Source organism: Chelonoidis abingdonii, chromosome 14, assembly GCF_003597395.2.
Source record: "Chelonoidis abingdonii isolate Lonesome George chromosome 14, CheloAbing_2.0, whole genome shotgun sequence".
NCBI classification, from domain to species: Eukaryota; Metazoa; Chordata; order Testudines; family Testudinidae; genus Chelonoidis; species Chelonoidis abingdonii.
In genome coordinates this window covers 26,652,170-26,664,264 of record NC_133782.1, presented here as the reverse complement: position 1 = coordinate 26,664,264, position 12,095 = coordinate 26,652,170, and the positions used below count along the sequence as shown (strand labels likewise).

Genomic DNA, 12,095 nt, shown 5'->3' with positions numbered 1-12,095 from the left:
TGCTGGTGGATTCTCTGCAGCTTGAGGTCTTCAAACCACAATTTGAAGACTTCAATAACTCAGACATAGGTTAGGGGTTTGTTATAGAAGTGGATGGGTAGGATTCTGTGGCCTGCTTTGTGCAGGAGGTCAGACTAGATGATCATATTGGTCCCTTCTGACCCTAAAGTCTATGAGTCTATGAGCAGTCTAATTTAACTGGGCTCCAAGGAGCAAAGAAATGCACTGATACATTATTGATTCAATAAGCAAGACAGCAGATCAACCAACCTCCATTGTAACAAGTCAGTCCTTGGAGACAGGAGAGGGGATTATGATTTGCCAGCTGTTCTCTCCTATGAATATTTTTCATACTAGTGGGTTCTCACAGTCTGAGGCTTGCCTTTTCATACGCCTGAAGTTAATGACAACTTCAAATACCAGAGGGATATTACATGTAGCAGACTATGCTAAGATACAATTCCAGTATTCCTTTGTGATATTGTGCACCAAGTGTAATAAAAATGAGAAATAATCTAACTTTTTTTTCAGCTTTCTCACTCTAGGGTGGTGGTGCAGGGTGGTGGCTTACTGACCTATACAATTCATATCAAGACAGGAAAGAATAATTAATGTTTCTTTTATGAAAAACCTTCTTCTGATCAAAGGACATCAATGGTAAAGGAGAGCCAAGAGGCAGATCCCTTTTGATTAATTCCAGACTCCAGGTTTATCAGATTTATTCAGATCAGGAAAGATAGATTTGTTTCTTTTGATTTTAAGTACCTGCCTCCTATACTGTTTGTTTCAATTAGAGCTTTACTTACTTCAAAAACTTAAGAGCATGTGGTCTGAACAATGGGGTTTCTTATAATGACTCAGAGGGATGTCATTAAAGTTAACTAGATGGAAACTGAGTACCTCAGACCCTTAAAAATAATTTCTGGGTTTTCAAACAGTTATGCCCTGGGAACACCTTGCCCAATTACCCTCAAACTTTCAAGAAAATGTTGTCTTCTAGAAGGGAAACACGACAGACATTTTGGATGCGCTGGTTTAGTTTTGAAAAGTTAGAAGATGGGCAAAATTGGGCTTTTTAACAGAAACCTAAACAACAGAGAGACTACAGTCTCTCCATATTAGAGACTGTACATTGTCAACCCCAATAGAAAGAGGTTGAAAAATTTATTTTACAATGTGAAACATGAATTTGGAGAAGCATTAGCTTTCTGTTACTTGACTATAGAGATACAGTGCTTGGCACATTTTTTCTGGGTACCAGGAAAGAGAAAGCAAGCAGAGAGAATATTTAACTAAGATGCTGAAATCCCTAAATAGAAAAATTAAAACATGGGAGGATTTGGAGTCTAAGTTTCTTGCATATGCTTGCAAGAAGCAATACTTACAACAGTGCTACCTTGAGGGGGATGTAGTGCATTTCCATCGGGGTCCGGATGAGTTCAGCCACATCTGATGCATACCGATCCAGTTCCATTAGGAGTTTTTGCTTTTTAAACTGAACAAGAGAGAATGATCGAAAGCTGTCAGACATGGAAATACATTGCATCTATCTAGGGTCTGTAACCACGTCCATCACCATGATGTCTATGTAGAGATGCTAGTCACCTTATACTTAAGGAAGAACAAATGTTTGCTTAACAAGCCCAATTTTGACTCCCCTCCCCACTGACTTTGCCTGACCCAAACCATTTTGCTTGAAGTTGCAGAGACATGACTGAATGCCAGACTCGGATTTTTCTGTCAAATCAGGGAAGTCAGAAGAGGCACTGAGGAGATATAAGAGCTCAAATAAAAACAACGTGTTCGCACTTCCTGGACAATTTCCTAAGGCTTTTCCAGTTCATAGTTCCAAAATAGCTTCCAGTTTAGTTTATTTTGTTGCCCCAAGTAACAGCAATAGTGACGTTTGCTCGATTTGTGTGTGAAATGAGGGAGTTATTGAATTATTAAAAGTAATTTCTATGCACATTTTGAGTGCCCAGTGTGTTTTCAAATGCAACATGGCAGCTTTTGTGCACTCTCTAAATCCTGCATTGTCACCAAAGAATAGTGAACTTTACAAAACCCCCAGTGTAACATCTAAGTTCTACACAAAGTCATTCACTAAGCTATACTCACGATTGTGCACCTCTGTGTATGCCCGTTGCTTCAGAGCATCTATCAGATATCTCCTCTGGGCACCCAAAATACGTTTCATATATCTCCAACTAAAAATATATTTCTCTAGAGAAATGAAAAAGGTGATCTGTAAATCTACTGAAGTGTCCCACAGAGAGTCTGAAGAACTGCTGTACTGGTGAGGAGTTTTAGACGCCAGGAGCCACATCACCTTTTGCTATTATTCCTTCAGTTCTCCCAAGCTGAGCAAGGTTAGGCCAGGTCCCTGCTTAGGTGGGAGACCTCCACTGAACACATAGGTGCTGCAGAAAATGGTAGTACCCTTCCTTTTAAATCGGTAATGAATCCATGTCCCAGCATGATATTAGGGAGCACTGTGCTGCCATTACAGACACAGAGTCTTCTATTTGCAAAGATTGTGTCAATTAAGTTATTTGTGAAAGAAAGCACACCCTCCTCAGGGAGAGTCACTAGCTTCAAATTCCTTTTATTAATATTTTGAAGGGAATGGTAGAGATTAAATCACTCCGGTGATCACTCTTGCCCAGCGCAGCAGAATTATTGATCCTCCACCATTCTGGATTATGTGAACTCAAACTACAGCTTTCTTTAAGGCTAATATACCTTATAGTTACTGTTAGGTACTTTTTGGTCTGTAAATTAACCATGCTGCATGTAGACACAAAGCCAGCCATGTGAGTGACTGGTTAAAAGCTGTAGTGCAAACAGGCCGAAGAATGAGAGCCCCACTGTCGTGCCAAATTCCTACAACAGTAATTAGTTTTGCACACTTAAAATTTCCACTACAACTGAAAAGGAATCCTCAATTCCTGTCTTAATCTGTTGCATCCCATTACTATGCATTGTGAACCAGCTGCCATGTTTCACCCCAGAAGTGGCTGCATTTCCCTGGTGGTTGACCTGATCCCAAGGTATACTTCAATATCAGTTTCTCAAATGCTTGAAGATCCTTTCAGATGAAAGGAGATATGCATGTGAGATCATCACTAAAACTATGATGTGCACAGCCATTACGTTAATTTGAGTAACATCACAATACCTACATCATGCTGAGAAGCCACCCCCTGTGAAACACACATAACAGCAGAAGTTAACAGGGTCCATGTTGGCTCACCCACATTCTGTATCCATGTTTGCTGATCTTTTTGCTGATTTCTTAGCTACTGCTAATCAGTAGATATCGATAAGCGCATTGTCTGAGTAGACCTGGACTTGCTTCACATTTTCATTTAATGAAATACACTTGCACTTGTTGAGAAAACAAGGACCGGAAGATTCTGCAAGTCTACTTACCACAACTTTGTTGAAGTCCTGGATGGCCAAGTAGAGGGCAACAGCAGTTAGCACATCAGTTATCTAAAGAAAGGCAGACAAAGACTGACTGGTCACTCAAACAAGGAAAACAGTAGCAAATGCAACCACCACAGAAAGCTGCCATATTGTGTCAATACTCTGAATTGAACATTCACCATAGCAACTACTGGTAATAATTAAGGGTGTGAGGTGGAAACATCTTTACAGATTCTAGCCCTGCTTTTAAGCTATGGCCCATGGAGTAGCAGTGTTTCTTTAAGCCCTTCCTAGTGGGCACAGAGAAGTGAACATTTTGAGAAGCAAGAAGTGGGGAACTGGAAGAGGAGAAATTGTTCACAAAATAGGAGGTCTCTCATCAAGTGGCCAACAAGATAAAAGAATTACAGAACCACTGATCTAGCCACAGCAGAGACAGCATGTTAGACACTGCACATGTAGCTAAGAACATGCTCACCAATGAACCAGAAGAGCAGCCTTCTGAACTGACCCACTGCTAACCAGATAACAGTACCAAATGTCTAGGGCTCATAGCAAATAATTTGAAATGGTTGCCATATGTGTGTTGTAATCAATTTTTAGCTCTTGTGAGTGGTGCTAGATTGCCTTTGCCATCAGAGCTACAAAGAATAGATGCAATTAGCTGGATGATTTTTGTTTATTTGTATTATGCAATAGACAAAATAATTTACTGTCACACAAAGGTGTTTTTAACCCTAACATGCTCAGACAGAACTCGCTTCTGCTCCCACTGAACTCCTCAGAACATTGCCATTGACTTCAAAGAGAAGCCCACAATTTGAAAGTATAATCTCCACTTTCTTACTAAAGATCACTTGCAATGGAAAACCAGAGTTTGTAACCTGTTTATTCAGGGCAGTGGTTTTCAACCTGGGAGTCTGCAGACTATACCTAAAATTTCCAAAGGGGTCCAAACCTCCATCTCAAATATTTTAGAGATCTGCAAATGAAAAAAAGGTTGAAAATCACTGCTATAGGCACAAAACTCCCCTGCCCCTACCTTTTCAGGTCAGTGTTAAGGGTTTGTGTCAAGTCCCCGTTTTTCCCCTTGATGACATTTAGCCAGGCAGGAAGTTCTAATGAAGATTAGTTTTTGGAGGGAGAGGGAGGTACAAACTGAGCATGCATATTTATAGACATGTCTTCCTTTCTAAATAACTCTTGGGCTCATTAGGGGCCTAATCTACAAAACTGCTGATTGCCCTTAATTCTCTCTGACGTGAATGGAAGCCGTGGGAACTGAGCACACCCAACACCTCACTGATCTCAATGATCCCTCAGCTGGGCTAAGGATTTGGTGGATAAAAATCAATAATTAAAAAAAATTAAATATATTTTTCCTTTTAAAAAGAAAGGCATTCCTGGAATGGGTTGTTTTGTTTTTTTAAAAGATTGAAGCAAAACTTACCATGAACACCAACTCAGAATATTCAATCAGGAAATGAAACAAATATATTATTAACGGGGTCTAAGAGAAAGTGAAAGAGAAAGAGACAGTCAAATCTTGTCAATCTGCTACAAACTCAGGCCCCAATCCAGCAAACTCTTAGTACTATGAGAAGTAGTAATTATTTCATTGAGAATACTCACAACATTGAGAGCTATACTCAGTAGCATTCAGAAAATCAGGCCATTAAAAAGGAAAGAAAATGTTTGCCCCAATAAGGCAATGAATTAATCAGTTTATAGAGTGTCACTACATTGACACTGGTACCACAGGTTTATTTCTGAATCCTTCTCCTCCGATTGACCCCAGCCTTGATCTTGCAAGCATTTACACACATAAGCTTTGCTGGTGTATCTACACTGCAGCTGGGATGTGTGATTCCCAACATGGGTAGACGGACTTGCGCTAGCTCACCTTGAGCTACTATGCTAAAAATTGTAGCATGGATGTTGTTGCATGGATGGCAGCTCAGACTAGCTGCCCGCATCCAAGCCCACCCAATCCACTGGTCCAAGTTCAGGCAGCCAGCCCAAGCTGCTGCTAGTGCTGCAAAATCCACAATGCTATTGTTAGCATGTTAGCTCAAGCTGTGCTAGCGTGGGTCTGTCTGCCCATGCTAGGAATCACACCTCCCAGCTGCAGTGTCCACATGCAACTACTCATGTGCACAAATTTTCTCAGATGCATAAGTGCTTTGGAGGATGAAGGTCCTCACGTGGAGGAGCAGGAAGAGCACCATGGTATCAAAGCTAGCATTGATATTACTGCAAAATGTAGGGACATGCAGGAGCACACCACCCAATAACCGTACCAGTGTTATTAGTGCTAGCCTGGATGACACACTGCACAGGCATGATCACGGATAAGCCAACACGAATATGTTGATGACTCCTGTGAAGAGTGTCATAACCTGATGTTTGTTTCTTGTCTTGATACACTAGTGCATTATGTTTAGAAAATGAAAACATTTCTGTCCGGAACAATTCTGTTCAGACCGCTAGTAACACCAATATCTGCATTTTTATTATCTCTTTTCTGCTAGGAAAATTTGCATGTGAACAGAATATTTGTAGCTAATTAATTCCCCTGGTTTTAATTTTGCATATGCAATAATAATCACCAATTACAATGTCAATTAATTTTGCAGCAGCTAGCTGTGCTGTCATGAACACTACTTTGTAGCAGGGGTACTAACTGCATACAGGCGAGTCTCATCTTACGCTGGGGTTACATTCCACTGTCAGCGTGTAAAGTGAAAATCGTGTATAGTCAAAATTACATTGAGTGTAATGGCAGGTGGAATCACCCACACTACAGGTACAGTATTAAAATTGTTATTTTTCTCTTTTTTTGTTTTGTTTTTGCTGATCGCGCAAAGCTGAATTCGTGCATGTAAAATGCGCATAAGATGAGACTCGTCTGTATATTTGTTACACAGACAACTACATGATTCTGAAGTTTATAAATCAAGTCATTTTTTTTTTCAATTCACACAGTAGCACACACACATATAGCTGGACATTTAAAGGCACTGTGTAAATATATAAGATAATATGAACTATTACCCTAGAAAAATGAAACACATTCACTTACTTCATGGAAGACATCTCCAGAATAGGGCGAGACACCCAAATCCAGCAAAGCTAGCCCTTCAACAACTGAAACACACAAGATATCCACATTAGGATTCTGTGGACTGGAGACGTAGCAAACCTCACAATGGTAGAATTATAGCTTTTAAAACATCTGTGATCATAAGAATTTCAAAATGAGTCTCTGTCTGAACAGATCACACAAAACTGACAGAGCAACTAGATTTAGGTGTTTTCTGGTTTATTTCTACTGCACAGTCTTGTTATATGGAAATATACCTATTTTATAGAACTGGAAGGGACCCTGAAAGGTCACTGAATCCAGCCCCTTGCCTTCACTAGCAGGACCAAGTACTGACTTTTGCGCCAGATCCCTAAGTGACCTCCTCAAGGATTGAACTCACAGCCCTGGGTTTAGCAGCCCAATGTCAAACCACTGAGCTATCCCTCCTGACATATTTGATGCAAATATGTCAAAATTGACACCACGTTGTATGATTTAACTATTTGTTTCAGGCAATTAAAAATATTACAGTTGGGATGTTTTTCAATTAACTGTACACAGAATGTGTCATGTGTCTGTCTGATAAGGCATGCTACTGTCTCTGATTCTCTCACACTACATTTCATCTGAAATAACAGCCACATCCACAAAACTAATATCTAGTCCATGTTGATAAAATTTTCAATTCCCTAAGCAGGCATCAAGCCATTAGTAAGTTACACATCTTGAAGGGAAACTACATTTTGAAGAGAGACATGGGACAGACCTGAATGTCACTTTTACAGTCCTAAACCAGATGTACACAATACAAAAAAATGATATTAATAATTATTATAGGCAGGGCTGGTAGCACTCCGTATTTTTAAGGCTGCCCATCACTTCCCATTATAAGACCCTGTTTCCAGTTGCTTACAACTCAGCCAAACTTCAAGCATTTGGGCTAAAATTTTCCTTGATGGGTGCATACCTCACATTGAATGTTCTGAGGAAATTTCAGCTAAAATGGTTCAGCTGTTTCCAAGAGTGGGGCTTCTGAAAAAATATGTAGTTTTTTCCACATTAAAAAATTCCTGTGACCTTTTCTTTGAGAAACTCTGTACAGGTGAGTCTCATCTTACGCTGGGGTTACGTTCCACTGTCAGCGTGTAAAGCAAAAATTGCGTATAGTTAAAATTACATTGAGTGTAATGGCGCACTATGGATACAGTATTAAAATTGTTATTTTTCTCTTTTTTTTGTTTTTGCCGACCGTGCAAAGCTGAATTTGCACACGTTAAACGCGCGTAAGATGAGACTCGCCTGTATTCTTATCAATGGCTATTAGCAAAGATAATCAAGGATGCAATCCGATTTTCTGGGTGTCCCTAAACCTCCAACTTGCAGACATTGGGACTGGATGACTGGGGATGGAATCACTCAAAATGGCCCTATTCTGTTCATTCCATCTAAAGCGTCTGGCACTGGCCACTGTCAGAAGACAGGATACTGGGCTAGATGGATCACTGGTCTGACTCAGTATGGCTGTTCTTATCCCCATGCTTTAGTACAGTGGTTCTCAAAGCTGGTCCACCGCTTGTTCAGGGGAAGCCGCTGGCAGGCCGGGCCAGTATGTTTACCTGCCGCATCCGCAGGTTCGGCCGACCGCAGCTCCCATTGGCCGCAGTTCGCCACTCCAGGCCAATGGGGTCTGCAGGAAGTGGCGCAGGCTGAGGGATCTGCTCGCCGCCCTTCCTGCAGCCCCCATTGGCCTGGAGCAGTGAACCGCGGGGCAGCGGGAGCGGCGGTTGGCCGAACCTGCGGACGCCGCAGGTAAACAAACTGGCCCGGCCTGCCAGAGGCTTTCCCTGAACAAGCAGCGGACTGGCTTTGAGAACCACTGCTTTAGCGCATGGTCTTGAAATTTGGCAGCAGAGCCTTAGTGTCAGGGATGTGTCTTTTGTTGAACCAGTTGGCCAAGTTATAAGCCTTTGAAAAATCATCACACGTGTCCAGTAAGGACTTGCTAGAGCTTCACAGCTAAATTTCCAAAAGATTCCAGCTGTTCTGAGCAAGCTCCAGCCTGGAGCTGAGCATAATCTTCTTTGTAATTGCAGCTCAGAGATGCTGCAGTGTGGGCACTGGAATTGAGACTGTCCTGTGCGCTCAATGACCTTCATGCTGGGCCCATGACAGGGTGGATAAAAAAAAAAAGTAGTAATTAAAAATAAATCTGATTTTTTATTTAAAAAGTAAATATATTATTGCTTTTAAAAACAAAGTAATTTAAAATTAAATATGAAGTTAAGAAAACTTGTTAAGGCCTAAACTTACTGTACTCTTAAAATCATTAAAATTAAAGAAAAAATAGTATTAAGCTGTACATGATTGCTGCTGAGGTTTTAAAGAAAGTCAAACCACTGAACTGGTGGAAGTCACTGGCTAAGCACCTGGAACCAATCTGGTGAAGTGCTAAACCAGGTTTGGACAGTATTATCCTCTTTCACTGGTACAGAGAATATTTTCTTCATTTCTGTTTATTCAACTAGTTTAGTTCAAAGGTTATTTCATTCAATGTTAAGAAACCAACCAGGAGCTGAAAAAGCAGGAAAGCTTGTTTTACTCTTCCAATATATGAATAAAAAATAGGTGTGAGAGGATGAAATCTACTAATTGTAAAATCTTGAAGAATATGGGCTCAGATCCACAAAGAGACTTAAGTGTTGCAATGCTGAGAGTTGTGGTACTTAACTTTTAGGCACCTAGAAAATCACTGGAACAACAGAGGGATCCACAGAGCCTGAGTTATGCACCTAAGCTCCGAATGGGAATAGACAAGCACCTATAGAATGCAATCCATAAAAGCCAGCAAGCTTTGTGGCTTCCCACCTTGGCCAGCCAATGGAAGATGTCAAGAAGAGGAGTGTATCCTAAAACTCTCTTCTCTCTGTCAGAGTTAGCCACCTCTTTCTGCTAGAGATCCACAACTAGAAACCCCTCTTCTGGAGTCAGGCAGCTTAGGTGTCCAAGCTGTTGCTTCCGAGAACAAGCCTTAGTCTATACTGCAGAGTTAGGTCAACAATTCCATAAGAGTCTACACTACAATGTTCCTCCCACTGATGTAAGTCACCAACCTAATAACTTCACCTCCTCGAGAGGCATAGTGCTTAGGTCGATGTAGTGAGATTGATGCAGTGTCAGTGTAGACACTGCGTTGCATGTCCACGGCTCCAGCTTTCAGCCCAGGGTGATCATATGTCAACGTAACTTAAGTCAACTTAATTTTGTAATGTAGGCTTTCCTTGAGTTAGGCACCTATCATGCGCCATACAAAATAGCAAGGAGGAGGTGGTGCTGCCCACCTTATCACTTTAACCCTAGTAGTTAGAGCACTCACCTCGGATGTGGGAGACCCAGGTTCAATTTGCCTCCCCTTCTGGCAGCCAGAGAAGTAGAAAAGACTTGAACAGGGTTTCCCACCTCCAAGAGAGCTCTCTAAACACTGGCCTATTCTGAGGTGGGGCTCAGAAGCTGTTCCAGAGCAGGAAGGAAGAGACTGCACCAAGCCTCTTTTGGTCACTAAATTGTGTTTTATAAGAAGAACCAGAAACAAGGAAAATACTCTGAGATTTCCCGTCTCTTCCCCCCTCCCCCTTCCCCCGAACTGCCAGCTCCAGTCCAAGGGCTTCTGTTTCTGGGAAGAGCCCCAGCCTCCTGCCTACAGGGGGTACTTTGATCCCATCTCTACTCCAATGTCAAGATTCGCACCAAGCTACAAACGCATGGGAGAGCCACATCTTGCAGCCTCTAGCCCAGGGGTAGGCAACCCATGGCACAAGAGCTGCTTTTCAGTACCACTCACACTTCCCAGGTCCTGGCCACCAGCCCAGGGGGCTCTGCATTTTAACTTCATTTTAAATGAAGCTTCTTTAAAAATTTTAAAATCATATTTACTTTACATACAACAATAGTTTAGTTATATATTATAGACTTATCGAAAGAGAACTTCTAAAAGCATTAAAATGTATTAAATCCAAGTGAATAAATGAAGACTCAGCACACCACTTGCGAAAGGCTGCCGGCCCCTGCTTAGCCCCTCGCAACTTAGCACCCAACCGCCTGGCCCAGGAAGTCCTGCTGGCAGGGGCCTGTCACCACGGCCAGCTCCAGGCAGCAGCTTACCAAGCAGGTGCTTGGGGCGGCAACTCCGGAGCCAGGCGGCACTTTAAGGTATTCGGCGGAGGGTCCCTCACTCCGGCTGAATTGCCGCAGATCGCGATCCCGGCCTTTTTTTTTTTTTGGCTGCTTGGAGCAGCAAAACCCCTGGAGCCGGCCCTGCCTGTCACGCTGCTTGTCTGCAAAGCGCTGCGCGCTCGGGACCCCGTGTTAACCTACAGTCCTGTCAGGGAGGCGCACGGCCCTGCAGGGCTCGCCTCGGCCCGGGGCAGGGTCCAGCCGCCCATTCATTGAGGCCGGGGCAGGCGGGAAGGCTGTGCCGGGTCCGGGGCGGGGGAGAGGGAAGGCTGCTTCCTCAGGGCCGGGCCCGGGAGGGTGCGGGGGAGGGGGCTGCTCCGCCGGGGCCAGGGCCGGGAGGAGGAAGGGGAGGGGGCTACTCCCTCAGAGCCGGGCCCGGAGGGGGAGGGGTGCCGGGGCGGCGGTGCTCCCTCAGGGCCGGGGGGCGGGAGCTGCTACCCCGCAGGTCTCACCTCGCTTCCAGGCATTTAAAGGGGACGTCACCTCGACCCGCTCGGAGATGAAGCCGGCCAGGCTGGACCGGTACAGCACGGCCCGGACCGTGACGGCCACCAGAATCCCCAGCACCAAGGGAGCCGCCATTTTAGCGGGGGAACAACGACTCGGCGCGGGTTGTAGTTCCCAGCTTGGGCTTAGGAGCGGGACGCCTATGGGTCAGTCTCGCACAAAAGACTACAACTCCCAGGAGCCTGTGCGTCTCCGTCGCCTTCAGCTTCCGGAGACCTCGTGCAAGCTACGGGCAGCGTATTCGGACAATCCTAGGAGAGATGCGAAATAATGAGTGGTCCCCAGACCAGCTGCTCCCAATCTCTGCTGAGTGTGATTGCAACACCTGGGGCAGGAGAGGAGTTCCCCCCCCCCACAGTTTCGAGGGGGTTCCAGGGAGAGCGCCCATGGTTAGAGCCATGCAAACCTATCTGAGGACTGGCTGCAGATACACATTTTGTATCCATGCAGGGCTCTACCTGTTGCGGGCAGATAGACTGCCGAGGCATACAACAGTGGTAGTTCGTGCCCGGAGTGCTTCAGCTCCAATAAACACGCCGAGTGGGAGAAACAAGCAAGGTTTATTTGAGATCTCAAGGTGGTGCTGGGAGACTTGACCTGCCTCAAATCCAGCACCAGTTAATACAAGCAGGTTACCTTTTTTATACTTTACATCTAGCTAAGCCATCCCTTTTCCCCCCTCCCCTTTTCCCCCTATAGCAGTTACATTAATCAGCGTCATTAAACTGTTAAACTCAAAGCTGGCGACTACATGTCTAGTTCATTAGGCCCACTCCTTTGAACTACTATCTTGTCCTGTCCAGAGGTGTTTTATTTCACTCCCTTGTGGCAGAAGTATGCAGGC

The 12,095-nt window shown here is 43.8% G+C and overlaps 1 protein-coding gene across 1 annotated transcript in view; it reads right to left on the bottom strand.

Annotated features, from left to right (window-relative positions):
• The window catches only part of PIGU (phosphatidylinositol glycan anchor biosynthesis class U), a 56,463-nt gene extending 45,036 nt beyond the window's left edge, over positions 1–11,427 (bottom strand). The window contains exons 1-5 of the mRNA XM_032769646.2: positions 11,197–11,427; positions 6,512–6,576; positions 4,880–4,939; positions 3,433–3,495; positions 1,386–1,495 (exon numbers count right to left, since the gene is read on the bottom strand). Coding sequence (XP_032625537.1) covers positions 1,386–1,495; positions 3,433–3,495; positions 4,880–4,939; positions 6,512–6,576; positions 11,197–11,326 — 428 coding nt within the window. The 5' untranslated portion in view covers positions 11,327–11,427. The remainder of the gene's footprint in view (positions 1–1,385; positions 1,496–3,432; positions 3,496–4,879; positions 4,940–6,511; positions 6,577–11,196) is intronic.
• Positions 11,428–12,095: the final 668 nt, after the last annotated feature.